General features: G+C 47.2%; 1 protein-coding gene across 1 annotated transcript; it reads right to left on the bottom strand.

The window, feature by feature from the left end:
• Positions 1-1,379: 1,379 nt before the first annotated feature.
• Positions 1,380-8,903, bottom strand: LOC131481907 (allergen Fel d 4-like). The gene is made up of 7 exons (XM_058672689.1): positions 8,790-8,903; positions 8,029-8,165; positions 7,195-7,268; positions 3,386-3,496; positions 2,942-3,043; positions 2,700-2,769; positions 1,380-1,623 (listed from the first exon to the last, which is right to left on the bottom strand). The coding sequence occupies exons 1-6, from the start codon at positions 8,862-8,864 to the stop codon at positions 2,738-2,740; spliced, it is 531 nt and encodes a 176-aa protein (XP_058528672.1). The 5' UTR covers positions 8,865-8,903; the 3' UTR covers positions 1,380-1,623; positions 2,700-2,737.
• Between the last annotated feature and the right edge of the window lie 14,539 nt (positions 8,904-23,442).

The raw sequence follows: 23,442 nt of genomic DNA, 5'->3' as shown, positions 1-23,442 counted from the left end.
AGGATAAGAACCAACGCCCATATGGTATCCCGGGACGTCCAAGGCGAGGACTTTAGCCGCTAGGCTACGCCGCCGGCCCCGGGGTGTCCTATTTTAATATTTCCTCTGGGAGTTCATTTGACATATATCTTTTTTGCACCAAGGCTTAAATCATACATGATATTTAAAGAACAGTAACTGGACAGCTTAAAAGTAACTTGGGACTGACACACTCATATGACTGAATGCCCATCTTCAGGGCATTCTCAGGGGTTTAGTGTGATGGATATGGTTATTTGGGGGAAACACAAAACAAATAATCACAGTAAATAGAATTGGGAATAAAGGGCTGCCTGGGGATGGGCATTAGCTCCTCAGACGTTATGAAGCAGCATGACTCGTGTGTCACCTACGAGAGGGCCTGTGTTTGAGTCCTGGCTGTGGGTTGTGTTCCTGCTTCCTGCTAATGTGCCCCTTGGGATGCAGTGGTGATGGTCTAGTGGCATGGGTCACTGCCACTTACATGGGCCCTCAAGATTGGTTCTGGGATCTTGGCTTTATCCTGGCCCAGTCCTGCTATTGCAGGCATTTGTGGGAAAGATATGGAGGATATGGAAGAGTTTCTCTCTCTATCTCTCCATCTCTTTCTTCCCTGCCCTCACTGCCACTCAAAAAACAAAAACAAAAGATTAAAAAAAATTCTCTGCAGTTACCAATAGGCTACGATATCCTGCATGTGCATCAGGGCTTGCCAACCAAAGCTCCTATTCAATAGAAGAGGATCAGTTTTTGCAGGTGTAACTAAGGATCTGGGCTAGATGACGAAGGCCCCTACCAATTCACCCCCACAACCCCTGTCTCCAGGGGTCACAGACTTGGCAGCTAATGTGTGGATGGGCGAAGGACTGAAATAGAAGACCTAGGCCACACCGGACTTCTTCCAGCTCTACCACATGGATGTAACGACACAAAATACTTGACCGTGGTCCACACACTCCCACGTGCATTAGCAGATGCTATATTGGAGGTAGAGCAGGAAGGGCACGAACCACTGCCCAGTGGGGTGCCCTAGGCAGTAATTCACCACAAAAGAGCCAAAAGAAGTCTATCAACTGGAGGCAGATTACACACAACCATGTCCTATAATCTTGGGGTATGTATGAACCCAGAGCTTATGAGGCCACAAGAAATGGGGCAAATGACAGATCAAGCCACACTCCCAGAGACCTGAGAGTGTGGATGAATGGGGACTGGGGAAGGAAGAATCCTGGGACGTGGCAGAGGTTTGGAGAAGCCAGAAGAGAAAAGCTGATGCATGGCCAAGGGAGTTGGTCATTCACTTCCATGAGCCCCACACCCTCATGGGCACAGAGACAATGCACAACACTGCAAGGTGCATCATTTATTGCAAGTGTAGAAGGAGATCATGCTCATATTCCCTAGGGTATGACAGAGAGAGTCAAAAATCCCCAAGGACCTTTGATTGCAGAAGGAGTGCTGGCAGTAAGGGACAATCCTGAGGATGCGTGGAGAGCATCCTCACATGCAGGAGTAGTGACAGGAATCAGGCCCTAGAACTTGACCTGGAGGGATGTGATGGCCAGGAATGCAGAGAGGCTGGTGCTGAGGTGAGCAGGCAGTTACCTGGAGCATAATACACAGAGGAGAAATAAGACACAGGCAATTATAAACATCTCCTGGGTGGACATGGTGGAGAGCTGCATCTCCTGTGAATGTTCTCACTTAACTTGTTTTCAGGAAAAGAGTAGGGTGAAGAGCACAGAGCAAATGATTCTCCTCCCCTGGCTGATGCCTTCTTAAATTTTCCCAGCTAACTCTCTCTTAAAAAACAAAAAGAGACACAGAGACAAAGAAATACTAAAGTGGGTTCTGTTGACTCCAGCCAAAGATAATTTCTAGAAGTTTGTGGGAAGTTGAGGAGCTTAACAAAGACCGGCTACCTTAGGTAAGTGACAGCTTTATGCAAGTCCTGCAGAGGAATACCTATTTCACCTGAATAAACCCTGTAACTGACTTGAGGCAGAAAACAGATGGGGAAACTTGAAGTCTGTTTTCCAAGTTGGAGCCCAAAGGGGAGTTCAGACAGGGCTGTTCCCAGATTGGAGAGCAACAACGGGAGAAGCCCTGTAGCCAAGCTTGGAGGGCGAGCGAGTTGATCTCCTGGATGGAACATGGCCCCTCGACACACACAGACGTCTCATACTCACACCACACTCCACCCCACTAGGCTTTCCACCCCAACCTGTGTTTCTGGGAGTTCCTCAGGCCTGTGCCTCTTTCCCCTTGCCTGTCTGCCACACAGTGAATCTGTGACTTCAGCATCACTATCTCCTCTTTCATTGCTGCTAAGGCTGGAGAAGCTGTTTTCTACCCAGGACCATCCTGATGGTTCTCATGTAGCTCACAGACCATGGTAGGTGATCAGCATAAAACTGAGCCTGCCTTAGATAGAGAGATGGACTCTAAAGGCTTGCCCTCGTGTGCCTTGGCAGGGCCAGGCCAAAGGAGTTCACACGCCAGACCAAGACATCCCCCAACCCATACAAGACTGGGGTTTGAGCCCAGGGCCTCTAACTCCAAATATCAACCTCTCCCCACAAACCCCCATTTCCCCACAAGACACCCCCAGCTTCCTATCCAATCATCTGAGGTCAAAGCCCAGATCCTCCCACAAGCTCTTGGCCCACACCCCCTCTCACCAGGTCCTCTCAGAGGTCACCAACCTGAGATCTTAGGCCTATGCCTGGTCTCGGGCTTGGAGGCAGCGATCTGCAGAGGAGGAACAGAACATGTTAAAGCACCAACCCCAGTTCATGACCCAGGAAGGAAGCAGCTGACTCACCAGTATAGGAACAAGGGGACTGGCTGTGGGTGAACGCATTTCTTGGATTTCTCCTCTGTTCCATGATCATTTGTAAGAGAAAGAGAAGACTGAACTTACCAGTCTTGGTTAGGTCCTGTATGTTTTCCTTCACGATTCCATGTTCTTGACACAGTTGCACAAACTTTTCCCTGATTTCTGACCTTACATCAGGTCCTCGGCCTGTGGGAAGAGTGACAGTCATGGCCGGGTCTTGTATGCTGAGTTGTGGAGGTGAATGAGGAGAGGAGGGTCCCCAACAGAGGGGAAAAGAAATGGCACCATGAGGGGCTCAGGCTGAAGTCAGGTGTGCGAGGTATTTGACACCAGCAGGGCATGTTTTGGACTTGATGCCAGGCTTCAGGATCTCCCCAACCCCAACAGAAGTTATCCAGGGTGAGCACTGGTTCCACAGTGGGGAGAATGTCAGGGGCTGAGATAATCCTGAGTGCAGGGTTTCTTCCTTCCACCCTGCCAGCGGCCCCCCAAACCCCCACGATGGGAGCTGATGCGAAAAGACCCTACCATAGAGTTCCATCAGCTGGAAGCCTTCCCCATTGTCACCATTCTTGAGATAGAAAATGACGTACTCATCAGAGACCATGTCAAGGATGCGAAAGACATTGTGTCCATTATCTGTGGGCAGAAGAACAAGACTCAGAACTTGTTTGACCAAGAAGGAGGCCATTGACATCCTTTGCCTGGTCTCTTCCACATAAGAAATTCAGGAAGGGAGGAAAGTTGGTTAGTCATGCACCTCCCTGTGCTACAAGAGGTGGTGTCTGTGGAAACAGAAGCTGCTAGGTTGGCCTCCAGTGGTAGAAACATGTAGCCACAGCAGCTGCTCACGCTGGTCATTTCTGAGACCTGCCTACATGCCTCAGCAGCTCGCCAGGATGTGCCTCTGACCTCCTCCTAATTCTCACTTGGCATCACACACTGAGGTTGCACCCTGAGAAGGTTGTCACAGTAGTGAACACCAGCCCTACTCAGAAAGGCATAGGAACAAGAAGCTGTCCTGCCCGTTTGCTATTTTTTTTTTTGAATTTTTTGTTATTATTATCATTTTGTGATGCAGTTCCATAGGCTCCTGGGAATTCTCTTATCCCCTCCCAAATCCCATCCCCCACTTAGTTCCTCTATATCATTATTAAAGTATAGTTCATTCTTCATACACAGTCATATGTCCACTATTGTGGGCATGGGAATGGCAGAGAGTCCAGCATTATACTGCCAAAATAAACAGATTCATTATAAGTCTATCTTTGTCTGGTAATGGAGATGCATACTGCATTGTATCCTCTCATCTGGATATGATAGTCTCCTTATCACAGTTACTGTACATCCCCTTCAATGAAAAGTCACAACACAAAATCAACAAGAGGAAGGAAAATAGAAATTTACAATGCCAGGAAGTTAAATAACATGTTACTAGATATGACAGCCTCCATTATACAGCTACTATACATCCTCTTAAATGAAAGCCATAAAACAAAAGCAACAACAGGAAGAAAAAAAAAGAAATTAACAGCATCATGAAGTTAAACAACATGCTAGTGAATGATTAATGTGTCACTGAAGAACTGAGACAGAAAATCAAGAACCTTCTTAAAGAATATGATGCTACTGTATGAGCTATGAGTCACTGAATGATTTAATCCGAAGAGGGGTTTTGAAGAGATGAAACTAAGAAAAAAAATCACAATCCATGAGATACAGTTTGCATGGATCTTTGTTGGTGAAATGTCTCTACTGTGGGCAACAAATAGATGAGGTTTGTTTTTAATCCAGTCTACTAATCTATGACATTTGATTGATGACTTTCAACTGTTTACATTCATGGTTAATAGGTATGGGTGGTGCTTTGGTCCTGTCATTTTAGGAATGGGGTGTTCATTGGTTTAGTCTTGTGTTGTCATTTTACTGGGATGTTCTTCCCACTTGCCTTTGGTTTTGTTGGGTGCCATTCCTCTTCTCTGTCAAGAGAACTTTTTGACGTATCATTTGTAGGGCAGATTTCGAAGAGGCAAATTGTTTTCACTTTTCCTGGCTGTGGAAGAATTTTCTTTCATTTTCGAAGACAAAAGAAAGCTTTGCTGGATATGTTCTCCTGGGCCGACAATTTTTTCTTTTAGAATCCGGAATATGTTACTCCATTCTCTTCTTGCCTGTAGAGTTTCCTGTGAGAGATCTCCTGTGAGTTTAATTGGCATTTCTTTATATGTCAATTGATTTTTTTCACATGCACATTTCAGGATCTTTTCCTTATGTTCAATTGAAGAGAGCTTGATGATCATGTGTCTTGGTGGTGAAGATTGCTTTTGGTCAAGCCTGTTGGGAGTTCTGTGCCCCTCCTGGATGATGTTTCCCAATTCTTTCTCTAGATTAGGGAAATTTTTCCTTTATTACTTCATTAAATGTATCTGTAAAACCAGTTTCTCTTTCTGCACCTTCCGGGACTCCCATAATGCTCATATTTGGCCTTTTGATAGTGTCTTTCAATTTTTGAGTGCTTTTGTTGGCCTGATCCAGCTCTGCTTCCAGCTTTGTGTTTGCTTCTCCCTGGTGACAGAAAATATCTGCCAGTTCTGAGATTCTTTCTTCTGCTTGCTTCGTTCTACTTTGAAGACTCTCCACTGTACTTCTAATTTGCTCTACTGTGTTCTTCATTTCTGATATATCAGCCTTGATTTTCTTAATTGCTGCTATTTCTTATGTAACATATTCCTTAAATTCTTTGAACTCTTGTATGTGCTTCTCATTGTTGATTAGAAGCTTTAAAATGAGTTTTCTGAATTCTGTGTCCCCCATTTTCTCGATGTCTTCCTCAGTGAACTCTGAGGTTGACATAGTGTTTTGCTCCTTTGCAGGTGAGTCTCAGTAACACTCATTTTGCCTTTGTCTCTTCTTTTGCTCTTGGTCATTGTATTTCTAGTAATCAGATGCTTCTCCTTGGGGCAGGTTTCTAAGCTCTGTCACCCACATGTCTACAGTTGGATTTTACTTCTTGCAGTTGGTACACAACTCTTTGCTTGCAGCCAATTGTGCCACTCCCTCCAGTGAGTTCCAGGTCTGGGTTCTTATGTTAGATTTCCACCAAGAACTGCCTAGCCCCAACTCCTGGCTCACCAGTCTCCACCTCCTGTGCTATCATGCTGAGGTTGTACCGTTGTCTCTGCAATCTTTCTCGCACTCTTGATTGGAGCAGGTCCCAGGATTAGGGAGACACCAGGTATCCTATATAGCTAGGTTGTTGGTGGCGCTAATCTTGCCGGAATCTCTTGGGCTTTAGGTCTGGGTGCCACATGGACCTATTTTGACCCGTACAGTGCCACAGTCAGTATTATTTTCCTGTAGGACCCGTGCAATCCACAGAACTCAGTGAATTCTCGTGGGCTCAGCACATGTGCAGTTCACTGTAGTCCCTTGCAGGCCTAAAGCATTTGCCACAGTGTACAAAATGGCGCCTGACGTACCAGTACTAGAGTCCTTGATCTGCTGGCCATCAGATCTGAGGGCTCCCCAGACCTGTCTTGGGTAGAACCTGTAGAATGCCGCGTTCACTGAGTCAGAAATGAGTTCACTCCCAGCTCAGGGTATGCTCAGTCCTTTCCCTTGCTTTTGCCTCTTTATGCAAAATGGCGCCCAATTCGGCTCCAGGGGGCTGACTGGGCTGTGAAATTGACTTTGTTCTTGTACTGCCTGTCTGGGATCTGCTGCTCTGTCTCTGCTCCTGGTCAAATCAAATGGACCAGCAGGACGGACGGTTCTTTGTCTGGGTTCACCTCCCAAGCTCCCAGTGAAAGTCCCTACCCACCTGGTGGCTGGTGGAGTTCCGACTGCTGATGGAGTTCAGATTGCTGATACCTGAATGCCGTTGAATTATCAGTCACCGCAATAATGCACCATTTTTTCCCCTGCTTTCCTGTGTCTGACAGTCTCCAGCTACTATTCTGCTGTTGTTCTGTCCTCTCTTATTTCATGGAATGAGTGCTCTCTGCTTCATTCTGATTAAAAGTATCTCCAACTATTTATATGTGTCCTTACCCTATATGGCCATCTTGATTCTCCAGCCCTTTTGCTGTTATTCTGAGACTTCACTTGCATGGCAGGCAGCATATAAAATCATGTCACCTTTTTTCTCATCTGACAGTGTTGTGTACCAAGCGTTTGCTTGAACATGTAATTCTCTCCCACAGTGAAGTCACTAGGGATGTTGGCTGTTAGATGTCCCCATGATGGGACCTAAATAATCATTGGTAAAAGTGATGAAGAATCAGGGACTTGGTAAGACAGCTTGTGGTCAAAAGCAGAATTGAGAGGGGTATACTTACACTCAACAGTATATACTCCTTCCTCCTCTGTTGAATCAGACACTAACTCATGTGCAGCACATTGTCCGTTTTCACTGGAAAAGAATGTAAGTGGATGACCAAGAGGTAATAACAAGACTGACTCCCTCGCCTGCTGCAGTTTCTTATTCTACCTTTCTGTGAATATTTGTGGTACAATTATCAAACAGCTTTTACTGACAGGATTGCCTTTGATCTGGTACTTGGGAAGAACTCACACAACTAGTTCATCATTGCTGTTATCACCACTCACCACTGTTGCTACTGTAAGATCCCTAGTTTTCTGAATGGCAGGATGAGTGTTCACCACACGCTCATTTCTTAATTGAGTGCTTTTCAAATGCTATCAGCTTTGATCCTTACAAAACAAAATGCAAAAAACAGAAGCAAAATCCAGATAAAGATCTGACACCATCTCATTTCCCAAGGGATAATGGACGTAGAAAGACAGGAAAGTTTTTTGGTCATGCAAGTTTTAATTCGTAGATTGACAATGAGGCTATTGATCCCCTATGTCGTTGCTGTGTAATACCATCACACTATTTATGACTGATGTCCCTCTGCCACCTCCTCTTTCCACTCTTGATAAATTAATTCCTGTCACCAACTCTTCCCTCTGAATCTTGAAAAGTCCTGAGTCCACAAAGTCCTGGATCAATGAAAAATCCTCAGACTTTGGGCTCAGTCTCAGTGTGTGTGTGTGTTCACACAAAGCAACATGTGCACACATGTATGCATGTGTGTACACATAGGCTTATGTGTCAGTGATACCAGGCTTCCACTCTTTCCTTCCTTACTCAAAAGACTCTCACTTACATTGTATGGAATTTGACAGACATAGATGAGTCCTCCAAGATATCGATACGTTCTACAAACCCTCTCATGCTTCCATTTTCTTCTATTTTATCCCTGTGGTCAGAGGCCAGCAGAACAGAATACCAGTACCCAGAAACCTACAGTGAAGAAGGAAAAGGGATTAGGTAAGAGAATAACAGAGGGTTTGCCACATGGTCATTTCTGCCCTTTAACCTAGGCTAGGGCTCATAATGGTGATGTACTGATGGAATTAGCATTGTGGTCAATGGACACCACCTCTGTGGGGATTGTCACTGTCTCTGTCATGAGAATGGGGATCACCAAACACAGTTTTTGAATGTGGTACAATAGCTACACATCTTTTGTTTCATATGTTAAGGACCCTCAGGTCCTCCAGTGGAGCCTACCTGACTTCTGCCTCCTCCTGTCCAGGAGTGACTGTTTGACACTAGGGTTAAGATGCTGGCTGGGATGCCCACAGCCCATAGCAGGACCCAGACAAGCTCCCAATTCTGTGTTCCTGCTTCCCAATTCTATTGTGCACTCTGGGAAGCAACAAGTTGATATCTTATATAGTTATGTCCCTGTCAGCCATGTAGAAGTCCTAAACTGAATTTGGGTACCAGTCACGAGCCAATGCGGGAATTTTAGGAGTAAACCAATAGGTAGAGCTCCCTGTTGGTCTTTCGTCCCTTGGGTAAACAGACAGAACTAGGGAATCCTCCACTCTACCCACCACAGTCAGACGTCGTTGTGCCTACCTCGGACACATCAGCAGCTGCTTCCTTCTGGGCACCAATCAGAACCAGTGCCACACACAGGCACAGCATCTTCATCTTGGTAGGAATCAGTATTGCTTCTTCTGTTGTTGCCAGGACAGTCTCTTCCTACACTGTCTTTGCTTTCCAGTATGCCTGATTTTATACCTTGTGGCGTGGTTATTTGTCCATGCGGCTCCAGCTTCGCCACTCCCCTCCAGGAAATGGCCTTTCCTGCTCTGGTGTGTTGCCTGGGATTGTTCCTGCCCATTTGAGACCTGGCCATCCCATCTCCTTAAGATGTAGTTAGTGACCTTCAATTCTTTTTTAAAAAAAGATTTATTATTATTGGAAAGCCGGACATACAGAGAGGAGGAGAGACAGAGTGGAAGATCTTCCATCCGATGTTTCACTCCCCAAGTGAGCCGCAATGGGCGGGTGCACGCGAATCCGATGCCGGGAACCAGGAACCTCTTCCAGGTCTCCCGCGTGGGTGCAAGGTCCCAAAGCTTTGGGCCGTCCTCAACTGCTTTCCAATGCCACAAGAAGGGAGCTGGATGGGAAGTGAAGATGCCGGGATTAGAACCGGCACCCATATGGGATCCCAAGGCATTCAAGGCGAAGACTTTAGCTGCTAGGCCACACCGCCGGGCCCGTGACCTTCAATTCTTAAAACATGTTCTCAAGCAGAGAAGTGGATGGGCAACAGCACTGCCACTGGGAAACAGATTCAGCTATGGCTCTTGCAGCGCATCAGAAAGCTCATTACGTCTGGAAAGAGAGGATGGTGCATGTGGAGAAGGCCAAGTGTTCCCCCAACTCTTTTGGGTGAGTGGAGTTGGGTGAACTACCCAGGTTTTCCAAGTCTCGAACCAAGCAAATATTCCAGGCAAAGTACTCGTTACAAAGCACTGAAAGGTGTTGAACAAAGCTGCTCAGTACATTTTCATCTCTTTTCCTTACTCACTGAACTCAGTCCCCATGGCCTTCTTTGTCCCCCATGAATGGGAACGTATTTGTCACACAGCGTAATTCTATGTCACAGTACACAAGAGTCTATCAATGCAAGATATGAATCCTGAGTCAGGTGTTTGTCACAGTGTATAAAGCTGCTACCTGTGACACTGGCATCCTGTATGGACACCATTTCAAGCCCTGGTGGCTCCTCTTCTGCTCCAGCATTTTGTTAATGGTCTGGGAAAACCAGGGCTTGTACACCTGCATGGGAAACAATGATGAAACTCTAGGCCAAAGTGGCAATGTGGGAGTGAATTAGTGAATGGAAGTTTTCTCTTTCTCTCTCTGTATGTGTGTTCCTCGCAGATCCACATACAAATACTTAACTGACTCTCAAATAAATAATTTTTAATGCTACTGTCCCTTCCTTCATGCAACCTGTGGTGAATTTGGAGAAATGTGTGATATACTCAGTAACAGTTGAAGTTGATAGGCACTAAATGTGTGACATATTCAGTAACAATTGGAGTTGATAGGCACAAAATGTGTGATATACTCAGTAACAGTTGAAGTTGATAGGCACATGCAATGGCCCAACTTACTGGTGCTAAATCCAGACCATGGTAAAGGGGAGAGATGAGGGATGATGATTGTGTAGAATGTGCTTACGGGCACAGGCTTTGGAGTCCTGCAGGCCTGCTCCATTCCTGCCCTGCCATTTTGAAGCTGTGAGGACATATTTTACTTCCCTAGAGGATTCCTCTCCATTTCCTCTTCCTGAGGATAGTTATGCCTGCCGAGGAGGCTGCAGTAGGGATTCAATGGAATGGTGAACATAACACCCTCAGCATAAGTGTCTGGCATATGTGGACGTGGTGGGATCACAGCCTGCTTCTGTATGTGGTAGGACTTGGGAAGGCCTTGAGAGTGAGGGAGGGTGCAGAGGTGTGGAGAGAGTGCGTGTGAAGAGCCCACTGAGTGAGAGCAATGTGGAGAGTCAGGGTCTGGTGTTGCCAGCTGGGCTGTTGAAAGCTTCAGTCAACACTTGCCTTGTGATGAACACTCTTTATAGTGTCTCTCACCACCAGCCAGAAAGAGGCTGATGTCATGGGAGGGGTCCGGCCAAAGGTACTAGACCTAGAAACTGTGGCCCCATTACACAGCCATGCCTCACCTTTGGTGGACACTCCCCAGTTCCTGCTCAGCTGAGATCCAGTCACTGTTGTTTTGGAGCCCATATCACTTCCACCTCAGAGGCATCTATGCGTTTCGCTGGCTTTGAGATGGAAGAACTGAGCTTGACACCAGGTGCAGGAGGCTGAGTGCCTTGAAAATATTTCGTCCACTGATCCTGTCTCAAATCAGGTACAAGCCTGTGAACCTCCCAGGGAACCCCACTCTTTCCAGGTTGGGATGCTGATGGGAGACTCAGCTACTACTTATGACATCCCACTGCCAGCCCTAACTCTGTATTCATCAGGCACCATACTGTCACTTTTTGTTTCTGTTTTCATGTTCTCTTTTAGCAGGGACAGCTTAGGCCTGAAGTCTCTGATCAGAAGCCTTGTTTGGATGATCCTCTCTACTATGAACTGAACTGACTGTTCCTCATTCTGAATATTCATGTTCATTTCAAATTGACTGCATTTTGGTTGTTGGCTTCACCATTGGCTGATCTCTGTCAACAGTGAGATAGCCATTCAAGGCCTCCAAAATATACAAGAGGCGTGACTCAGTCCAGCTAGGGGCTTGATGAAAGAAACCAGTATGAAAACAAAGTTGAGCTCTTAATCTGTCAATTCAGAATTGATGCTTTGCTTTATAATAGGATTCCTTTCAACACTACTCCAGGATTGTATTTATGTATTTGTGGAAGGAACTGCAGATGAGTAATCTGAACCCACTGTCATAAATCATAGATGAGTGAAAAAGATTACAGTCAGGTGAAATATTGTGTTTTGTTTTGGGAGGTGTGGAGAGGTAGACAGATGGGAGATGGACAATTAAATAAAGTTTGACATTAATATCATGTGTACGTGGAACAAAGACTCAGCTCATGGCATTCCACTTAGCCAACATCTACAGGGAATAAACTTGATTTACATTGTGAGAGAGATGGAAATGGACAACACTTGACTGTGGAGTAAGGTAGTCTGTGGTACAGCAATTTGCTTTAGGAGTTGGTGCTACTGAACTTAAAAAGAATAATGATTTCACCAAGTTTAGCTATCATTGTGATATGCTTACCCATGTGTTGCCTGTAGTTGGTACTTGGTGTGTTGTAGAACAAATCATTTGGTGGCCATGGCCTCCACAATCTCCTGGGCAATGTGGGGTTGGGTTTGAAATAAGACAGAAATGAAGCAAAGAATGTTTAGAAAAGCAGAGGAGACAGTCTCAGTGTAGAAGAGGAATAAAAGAAGAAGAAAGAAAGTATAATTTGACTACCACTTGATTGCAGGCATGGAGCTGGAGGCTTTCCTCCCGGGAGAGCAGAGTTTAACCTAAGTAGTGCAAATTTATAAGGTGGGATCAGGACAGAAACAAGCTCTAAAGGCCTCTGGACCTTTTGTGACCTAGTAGAAGGGAAGTGAGTTCTCCAGTGAGTAAGTTTACTTCAGTAGGAAGCAAGGGGTAGCAGCTGGGGGAGGCAGACCTTGAGTTGAACATTGTTCCCTGCATCCTTGGAACAGCCACCCCTGTAGGAGCCAGCATGCCTAGGCTGCCCTGATAGGGATTCAGCTGATTCCTCGGACTCTGCGAGGGATGAAGTGATTAGAAGAGACCAGTTTGAAAAGCAGGAGAAATCGAGGATAAGAAGAGGGAGGAAGGAAATGAGTAAAGTAGGATGGAAGAGAGGAAATGTGGAGGAAAGGAAGCAAGGAAGGGGAGAAGCAGAGATGTGGGACATAATGGACATGCTCTCCCAATTGGCCCAAAGCCCTGTCTGGACCCATAGCTTGGGCTTATAGTTCTAGGTTACAGGGTGGAGTTGCCAGCCACTGCCTACTTCCCCAACCTCAGCCCAGTGCATTGCAGGTTGGAGCCAGGTGAAGGTTGTGAGAATCTTCCCACTTGGAGTGTTGGAAACCTAAGGTCCAACAGCAAGTCTAACTTGTCCAATCTTTGTTTAGTGGACAATGCAACACAACACAACACAGAAATCCCAGCACCAGAGAGGTGGGACTCCAGGGTATTGTGGGGTCCGTGCAATGGGTGTAGAGAACAGGAAGGTGTGAGGAGAGCAGCTCCCCTGCAGGCAAGACCCCAGAGCTTTCTGCTGCTAGGCAAGGCCCAGCAGATGTCTCTGCAGCTACCTCAAGGCAGCTCCCACCACCACCACCACCCACGCCCCTTTGCATGGACACTGGATCACCCTGCTGAGAATTCTGTATTCTAGTAAGGCATTGTTGTTTGCCTCTGTGTAGTTGTTTTTTTTTTAATTTATTTTATTGTATTGTTGTTGACAATCTTTACATAGTTAATTATGGTTAAAAAAAAAGGTTCGGGGGTATAGGGAAGTGGGTAATACTATTATGTCCATATTGTTTCCATCATGTGTCTGAGATAAAGAGGGATACTGAGGGAGAAGCCCCACCCGGTTTCTCGCCCACCCCAAGTCCCAGATGTGGGGCATGTTCTGAGATATTTGCTCAAGTGGTTTTAATAGTTCTCCAGTTGTGAATTGCTGCGAGTTTCGCTCGATGAGGTCGTCCACTGATTGATATGGTCCATCATAAAGTCTCCGTTTGTCCCATATTTCGTTGCCAACATTTAGCTGAGATGAATGATTGACCTGTTCTGTCTTCTGTCTTTTCTTGGTTAGAGTTCTGAGTCCAGCAGTTCGATTGGGGAGATCTCCAAAGATACTTTGAGGTATTCCCATACCAGATTCTTGTATGTTCTAGCAAGCACAGGGCCCGGTACAGTCCATCACCACGATCAGCTGGTGGTTTCAGTTGCTGGGTTGGTTCTGTTTTCAGTCCCGAGTTGCACTGGAACCAATGGGTGTTGCAGTCCAGTCTGGTTCTGCCCAGCACATACTCGGCCCTTACATCAACCAGTGGGAGCTTCAGCCTAGTCGGGGCGACCCACAATAACCCCCACCAGACCCACCCCCTACCCTGATTTGCCAGTATGTGTAGCAGTAGACCAGTCTGTCCCCCATCCCATTTGGCTCTTGTACTTGTCAATGGGTATTAAAGCTTAGTTCCATCTAACCAACTCAACCATCCAGCCCTCACGGATGTTGTTGCGTGCCTCTCTGTCTAGCCACCCCAGCCCCCATTCTAGTTTTCATGCCCTCCCGTAGGAGTAGTGACCCAAGAAGGGGGAACCCACTTTTTCCCTCCCTGGTCTCTCTCAGTCCCGGTTTATGCACTCACCAGGTGGTTCTGTGATTTGACTTGACAGAATTTGTCCCCAGTGCCAGCTTCTGCCAGTTGATGCTGCGGCTAAGCCCAAACATCCCTCACCAGCTCTAATTTATGCTTGCACCAGTAGGAACAATCAGCCCAGCCTGGCTTTTCCCTGATCTAGTCCACATGCAGCGCACAGGTGTTGCCGCCTTGCTTAGTCTGGTCTGTCCCCATCCCAGCCCACGCTCTCCAGTGGGAGTAGCTGTCCAGCGAGGGGACCAGCCCCTTAATCCCCCTGCCAGCTCTGCCCCTCCCTTCCTGGATCTCACGTGTGCTGGTTGGCTGCTGCAGTCACATCCAGTACAGGCAACCTCGCCCTGGCATTCCATAATGTGTACTGGGTTTGTCGCGACCAGACCCGGCTCAACCCACACTCTGTTCTGGTGTTCAGATTTGCTAGTGGATGACATGAACTGATTCAGCCTGGTTCTGCCCCTGACCCATGCTGAATGTGTGTCAGTGGGAAATTTTCCATGGCCTATTCTGGGCTGTTTCCTTTCATGCTGCTTGCGCTTACCTGCAAGGACTGTTTCCTGCCAGAGGAGTTGCCCAGGCTCCTCCATCAGAACCCCTCCCAATGCCCGATTTTGCGCATACCAGTGGGTCCTTGAGCCAACCCTATTCAGTTCACCTCCTGTCCTAGCAGGAACAGTGGCTTTTCTTGGCTGGCTTTCACCCCATTCTGGTTCTTGTTGTTGGATGTTTAAGCCCAGGCATGGCTCGTCCATACCCACATACAGCTCTGTGTAGTTGGTTTTTACAACCAATGTGAGCTTGGAAGTTGATAACGTCTTGGTAAACGGGACCTTAGAACAATTCATACTGTCTCAGCCGCCCCCATTGACCATACAGTTTGAAGAGCTCAAGAATGTTTACACTAACATTGTAAAACATGCTAATCTAGAGTGTTAGTCCCTGGGTGGAGTGGGAATCTATGTTCAGGGTTTTCTTTCCTTGATCTTAAAATTTCTCCACCTTTGATTGCTTTCCTGCCCTGAATGATTTAAGATTAAGTTGTAGAATGAGGGTGGTAGTAGGAATGTGTTTCAGATTGATATATGCTGCCTATTGAAGAACTTTGTGACCGCAGGGTCTGGATGGATAACGTCCTGCCTTATGGTGAAACAAACAGCAGAACTGTCCTTGGAAACACCCACTTGACCATGACATAAAAAGTTTGTGCCAGAGTTTGTGACTGCTTCTGTATAAATAAAGGGGATAGATTTCTTGCATTATCCGTTATGATCCTGAAGTTGTAGTGGTTCATTCCTTTTCTCTTTACGCCTACTCCACACACCCTTCTGGAGTTCTGAACTCAGCTGAGCTGGCCTCCGGCGGGATACCAAGGAGTGAAATGGTTTGTGGGTAAATTGTCTGTCATTGGAGTTGTAGTCTTGAAAGAATAGCTCATTCATGACTTTTCAGGTAGAAAACATCCTGGTGTATTTCCTGAGGTCAGCACTACCCTCAAACAAAAATATGCCAAAGATTACAAAGCAAAATATGCTGTGGTGAGCCTAAGTTAAAGTCGAAAGGCAGATGTCAAAACTGAATTTGGTTATCAGCAAATGGAATCGAGAAGTATGTGGAAAGAATGATGGCAAAGAATGCATAGAAAATGGTGTCAGACACAGCTAGTGTCTTAATTATTATCAACAAATTCAGTCTTCACTACAATCTCTGATCTTTTTTGTTACATTTTTATTTTGGATTATTCAATTTTATGGGATAATTTTGTATAAACTGGGATTCCTCCCTCAAACTCCCACTCCCTGACAGATTTGCCCAACACAGTGGGGAAATACGTGGATCCTTGGGGATTTGCCACAGTGGTTATGTTGCACTGCCTTGGGTGCCCATACTGGCTAACAGGGGTTTGAGTCATGCCTTCATGTGCCATTCCAGGTTGTTGCTGCCGTGCACCCTGAGAGGCAGCAGGGGATGGTTCAAGCTCTTGGGTTGCTGCCACACAGGTGGGAGGCTCAGGTTGGGTTTTGTCTCCCAAGTGCGTCCTGGCACACTCGGAGTATTGTGGGTATGTGGAGAGTGGGTAATCTCTCCCTGTTGTGTGTATCTTCCTGTCCAGCTTTCAAATAAGTAAATAAATGCAAATCAGCAATAACATGCAACTAAGAGATTCCTGGTCACTGCAAGGCTCTTGCATAAGGACTTAGTTGAAAATCCCAGAGAAGGCTCTGGGCCAGGCCTCTGGAGCCTGCCTTCTCCTGGCCTTGTTGGAGGGGAGCTAGTGGGTGGCGCTCTTGGCTTGGGGAAGTGAGGCGGTGGTTGTGCCTGTGTCATGGCAGTGATACGTGATTTGTGTCAAGAGAGCCACAGGCCTGGCTTCTGAGGGAGCCTGCATGTGGACAGGAATTGCTTGGGACAGGACGCATGGCTGCCTCCTGAGCTTCCACCTTCCATCTCGCTGGAGACCACTGATGCCCTTGGCTTCATGGTGCGTTCACTGGAGAGGGGTCACACTTCAGCCAGGAACAGATAGAAAGGGCAGGGAGAGAGAGTGTGCACCAGTGTAAACTCAGGGCTCTGTGAGGTGACACGCAGGCTGTGTGAGCCCTGTGCTGTTTGGAGACAACTTTTTCAGCCAAAGGGAGCAGCAAGGAGAAGGGCCCAGAGACAGGCTTATCCATAGAGAAAGGAGGAAAGCTGTGTGCATGACTAACTCAGGACTAAGTGGAGCATGGGAGAGTGAAGCTCGAGTGACATTTGAAGTGTGGAACCCAGCAGCTGGGAGCTGCTGTGTCTGTCCGATCTCTGGCCATTCCCGGGGACCTGCATGTTACTGTCCTCCAGGTGATCAGCCACAATTTCTCTATGCTTCTCAGAACTCATGAGCTTTTTGAAACCAGTAGGACAAAGTTTCTGAAATGCTAACTTGTAAGCACAACAGTTGGTTCTCTGTGGTTCCAATTCCAGGCACAGAGAATTTCCAATGAAGTTTGTTCTGGATAAGAACATCAAATGGCAAAGCCTCTAAGCCAAGGAGAGTGCCCTGGGGTGTCCTGGTTTAATATTTCCTCTGGGAGTTCATTTGACATATATCTTTTTTGCACCAAGGCTTAAATCATTCGTGATATTGAAAGAACAGTAACTGGACAGCTTAAAAGTAAGTTGGGACTCACACAGTCATATGACTGAATGCCCATCTTCAGGGCATTCTCAGGGGTTTAATGTGATGGATATGGTTATTTGGGGGAAACACAAAACAAATCATCACAGTAAATAGAATTAGGAATAAAGGGCTGCCTGGGGATGGGCATTAGCTCCTCAGACGTTATGAAGCAGCATGACTCGTGTGTCACCTATGAGAGGGCCGGTGTTTGAGTCCTGGCTGTGGGTTGTGTTCCTGCTTCCTGCTAATGTGCCCCTTGGGATGCAGTGGTGATGATCCAATGGCATGGGTCACTGCCACTTACATGGGCCCTCAAGGGGTCCTGGGATCTTGGCTTTATCCTGGCCCAGTCCTGCTATTGCAGGCATTTGTGGGAGAGTCCCTCTTTCTGTGTCTCTTTCTCCACTGTCCTCACTGCCACTCTACAATCAATCATTCAATCAGTACACTTAATGACACTCAAGCACTATTTTCACAAGGATTACATAGTAAGTATTTTAGACCTTTCAGGCCAAGTGGCAAAATTCAATAGAATTTTATCTAATGAAGGAGAAAACGTATTTCCACATTTTGATTGGAATTCTATGTAAAACATATCAATTCTATAGTGTGTTTTTTAAAGTGCTGATCTATTAATGAGAATGGAATTATGTTTTTGAACTAGTATTTGTCCCAATGGGGTTGGAAGTTAATGTTCTTGGCCTCACATTAATACTGTCTTTGCCTCATGGAGTATATAAAATGGAGAAATGGACTGGATTTGGCATGCAGATCACAGTATTGCAATCCTTGGTATAGAGATAAGGTTCTGTTGTTTAAAATCTTCTATTTTAACAGGACACTTCACTGGCTTGTGGCAATCTACCTTCAGGGGACTGTGTAATAGCACCCCATGTGTAGTTCAAGCACCTTAAGTAGAATATGTCTACCTTGCCTCTTTTGTTTTTGCTTTCTTTTTGCCACCCAATGTACTCCTGCACATTTTAACACTGCACACTCATTGCTATGATAATAAGTTGTTAAATGTCACATGGTTGGGTCAATAGTAGTTACACCAATATTCTTGATTCTTTTAAAAATTAATTATGTTTATTTTGGTGATGGTTGAATAGGTTGATAAGGGTCAAGGGTTACAGGAAGGTGGATGAAATCACCATTTCCACATTCTCTTTTTCCTTCCTGTATCTGGGGGTAAGGAGGACAAATGGATAGGCTACACCAAGTCTCCCAAATGCCTCTGCATCCTGGGATGGAAGCCAGCCAACCGATACCACCTCAGGGTCCTGGATGTGTTGCATGCTTGAGAGTCCCGCTCAAGAGGTTTCAGTTGTTCAACAGTTCTGAATTACTGCCAGTCTCACCACTCTAAGCACGACGAAATTGCTCCCAAATCCACTGGTTGACATAGTCCACCCTAGAGTCTCCATTTGCCCATATATTCACGGCCAACACTTGGCTGGTGTAGTTGATCAATTTGTTCTGTCCTCTGTCATGGTACCAGGTGTCCTCCACAGGCTCCAGTGTACTTTCATATCCTCCATGTGCACCTGGATATGTTGTCCACTGCCCCATCTAAGCCACTAAAGAGGTTCAGCTTTGACACATACACTCCATGGTTAGACCACTGAACCTGCAATTCTCTTCATGAATGGGGTGCTGAGTCTAGCAATTCAGTTGGTAGGATCCCTGGAGAACCTTCATCTGAGGTGATCCCAGACGTGATTCTTGTGTGTGTTTGCCAATACGGGTTCAGCACAGTCCAATGCCCAAATCAGATTATGTATATGCTGGTAGTTGCAATTGCTGGATCAGTTCTGCCTCCAGCCCTGTCTTCTACACAAACCAATGTTGGAGCCCAGCCAGATCCTGCCCACCACACACTTGGCACTCATGCAAACTAGTGGGAGCTGCAGCCTAGTCGAAGTGACCCACGATAATTCCCACCAGGCCCACTCCCTGCACTGGTTCCTGCGCTTGCCAGTATGTATAGCAGACTGGTTCAGTTTGTTCCACATCCCATCCAGTTCTCATACATGTCAATAGGCATTGAAGCCTAGTTCAGTCCAACCAGTCCCACTATCCAGCCCACACACGTGCCAGTGGGTGCCATTCTCTGTCTAGCCATGCCTGCTCCAGTTCTGGTTCTCATGCTCACCAGTGGGAGTGGTAATCCAAGAGGGAGGTACCCACTGTTTCCCTATTGGAACCAATCCCATTCCTGGATGCTTCATTCTCCAGGCAGTTCTGCAGGTTAACTTGACAGAATTAGCCCCCTGTGCTAGCATCTGCTAGTTGATACTGCGGCAAAGCCCAACCAACCCACACCCACTCTGGCAGTAGGAATAGTCAACCCAGTCTGGCTTCTCATTGATCTAGCTCACACGAAGCCAACAAGTGTTGTAGCGCTGCTTGGTCTGGCCTGTCCCCACCCCAACTCGCTTCCCAATGGGAGTGGTGGTCCAGCATGGGAGCTACATGCAGCCCGTCCCCCGCTGTGTCCCATGTGTGCCTGTTGGTTACTGTGGCCTGGTCTGGCATGGCCTGCCTCACCTGGGCATTTGCCAGTGGGTGCTGTAGTCTAGTTGGGCCTGGCTCACCTCCCAATTCCAGCTCATGTTGGTGGGGGCTACAGCCTCACCCAGCCCAGCCAGCCCCCAGTCCTGGCCCTCATGTGAACTGGCATGTGTTGAAATTGAACCCGCCCTGGCCCACACTCTGCTCTGGAGCTCAGCTTCACCAGTGGGTGATGTGAACTGGCCCTGCCTGGTTTGCCCCAGACCTGCGCCAAATGTATGCCAGTGGGTATTGTTCCCTGGCTTGGTCTGGGCTGCTCCCTTTCTTGGTTCTTGTGCTCACCAGTAGGAACTGTGTACCAACAGAGAAGTTCCCCAAGCTCCTCCATCAGAACCTTTCTCAATGCCAGATCTCACACACATGGGTGGCTCCATGGGCCAGCCCTACTTAGTCCACCTCCTGTCCTAGCAGGAACAGTGTCCTTTCCTGACTGGCCTTCAACCCATTCTAGTTTTTATTGTTGGGTGTTACAACCCAGCCAAGCCTGGTCCACACCAAGACACAGCTCACACCTGGCTCTGCAGGGTCAAAGACCTAGCTTAGACTGTTCGACACCTACCCTGGTTCGCATGAGCACCAGTAGGTGCTGGAGTTTAGCCCAGTTCAGCACACCCCAAACTCAGTCCATAATTGTGCTGAGGGACATTGCAGCCATTTCCAGACCAGAATGCAGCCCCCACTCTGGTTCCTGTGCTCACAGTGACAACCACAACCCAGCCAGGGCATCCCCTTAGCTCCCCACCAGTCCTGTTCCCAGCCATAGATCTTGCATGTCTCTGGGTTTGCTCTAACCCAGCTTGGCATAGTCCCTCACCTGTCATGGCCTTTGGCTTTGGATGCTGTAGCCTGGCCTGACCTGTCCTGCCCCCAGTTCCAACTCTCGCTGGTGGGTGCTGGAACCTGGCCCTACTAAGTCTGCTCCCATCCCTGGCTCATGCAAACTGGTAGGTGTGACAGCCTGACCTGTGCACCAGCCTGGTTTCTGCATTTGCCAGTGAGGTAAGGTGTGCTCAGCCCTGCCTGACCTGCCCCCTTCCAGTTCCAATCCACACATTAGCCAATAGTTGGAGCTACCTTGCCCAGCTTGCCTGACCCCCAGGCCTGGACTATGTGCTCACCAGCTGGAGTTATGACCCACTGGGAAAGTTTCCCACATTCCCCTACCACACCCACCCCCAGACCCAGATCTCAGGCATACCTGTGGGTGTTAGGCATAGCCTGCCCTTCCATCTTGACCTAATACGAGCTGGTGAATATTATGGCCTGGCCCGCCCCACACCATTTTAGGATGCAGGTGCAGATGCTGTAGTCTGGATCTGGCCAGATCATTCTCAGTCCCTGTACCTGTGAGTGTAGGCAGGTTCATGGTCACACCTAGCTCAGCCCATCACCCAACGCTTGAGCTAACCAGTTGGACTTGTATTTCCACAGCGTTTGGCCCACATATCACTCACAGAATCTACCCCCGGACCTGGGTCTCTGGCATGCTGCTTAGTATCATGGCCCTGCCTATTGTGACCCATCCCTTGTTCTGACATTCAGTCAGGTACTGGGGCCTATCCCTGCCAGACAGTTCCCCAGCCTTAACTTTTGTGTGGACTGGCATGTGGTGGTCAGCAATGTTCCATGCTAACAAGCCCAACTTAGGACTCCAATGTGGGCTGGTGCATCAGTCTGACCCAAACAGATCTTCCAATCTCTCCTGTTCAAAACATCAGGTCTCAGTCCCCTCACTTACCTGCAAGTACAGTGACCCTGTAGTTGGGATTCCTTCAAGATTAATTCATCATCTACATGTACAGTGGCCTTATCCACATCCCCAGGACTCCAGAGCTCACTGTTGGGTGCCCATACCCAGCGAGCAGAGCCCAGCATCAGTTGGCAGTCTGGCCATCGCCAAGCTCAAGATGGCGGCTGTTGAGCCAGGGACTGACCTGAGTTCCCGAGAGATCCCTTCACGGTATACTTACCATGAAGGGAGAAAACACTCGGGCCTAAGCAACCCCTGGACTTGCTCACCATCTGGCAGTGGTGTTTTGGGTTAGGGCCCCTAGCATTGTGTCTAACCTGGCTCAGGTACCCCCAGCAGCCACCACGCTACTGAGAGCTCCCTCCACCCAGGCTCAAGGTCTCTCCTTGAGTCTTATTGTGGGATACAATTATGTGAGTTGGAAACAGGCCATTTTGATCCAGCTTTTAATGTCTGCTGAGTAGAGCATGAAATCCAAGGCAAATAATTTCTTACTACTAAGATAAAAAGAAAGCCTGAGAACTGTATCCAGTGCTCTGTGAGTTGGCTCACTCTCTAAGACATACAAGGGCCATATGGGGCCAGGTCCAAGAGCTAGGAACTCAAACAAGGGTCTCGTATGTGGGTAGTAGGCACCCATCTACTTGACACGTCATTGCTCACTCCCTAGTTGCACATCAGCAAGAGGTTGGAATAGGAGAGACTGGCCTTGAACTCAAGCTCTCTGGCATGGGATGCAGGTGTCCCAAGTGTCATCCTAAGAACTGGTCCAAATGCCCATCCCATGCAATGGCATAGCAAGCTAATCTTGTGCTGTGGTGCTGGCATTCTATATGTGTCTTAGGTGCCCTACTTCCAATCTAGAACCCTAATTATGGCACTTGGGCGCCTGCACCTGTGTTAGAGACCTGGAAGAAGATCCTGGCCCCTGGCATCAAATCAGCTTACCTCCCACCATAGTGGTCATTTGAGGAGTGAACAGGCAGATGGAAGACCTCCTCTATCTGTCTCTCCTTCTTTCTTTGTATATTCTGCCTTTCAAATAAAAATAAATATATCTTTAAAAATTTTTTAAAGGAAAGGTTGATGGCTGTTCGACCTTTTTGTCCCTGCCAAGTACTATTTGATGGAGACAGATATTGCTTGCATTCGGTGGGATCTACTTCACAGACTCACAGATAATGCAAGGTCTTCCATGGGTGTGAAATGACAGAGGCCATCTCATGAAGTGGATGGTTGGCGGAATTGGGGCATGGAGATGCATCGTTAATGCCACAAACTGGCCTCAGCAACACCTGCTTGTTTCTCTTGGTGCCTCCATGAAACACAGTAATTCCAAGGTGGAGAGAGGGTCACAGCAAGACTTATAGAGATCTTTTTTTAAGGGGGTCATTTTATTTATTTGAAATAGAGTTACAGTGGGAGAACAAGGAAGAGGGAGAAAAAACTGAGAGAGAGGAGAAGCAAACCAGGGGGGATGAAGGGGGAAAAAGAGGAAGGAAGAAAAACAGAGAGAGAATCAGAGAGAGGGAAAGAGATCTTCCTTACAGTGTTTTATTACCAAATGTCCATGATGGCCAGGGCAAGACCAAACTCAGGAGCCATAGACTTCTTCTAGCTCTACCACATGGATGTAAGGACACAAGACACTTGACCATGACCCATGCACATTAGCAGAGTGCTATATTGGAGGTAGAACAGGAAGGGCACAAACCACTGCCCAGTGGGGTGCAAAAGAGCCAAAAGAAGGCAATCAAACTGGAGGCAGATTACACACAACCATGTCCTATAATCTTGGGGTATGTATGAACCCAGAGCTTATGAGGC

This window comes from Ochotona princeps, chromosome 14 (genome assembly GCF_030435755.1).
Source record: "Ochotona princeps isolate mOchPri1 chromosome 14, mOchPri1.hap1, whole genome shotgun sequence".
Lineage (NCBI taxonomy): Eukaryota > Metazoa > Chordata > Mammalia > Lagomorpha > Ochotonidae > Ochotona > Ochotona princeps.
Note: the sequence above shows the minus strand (reverse complement) of the source record. Positions and strands in the feature narration are given on the sequence as shown.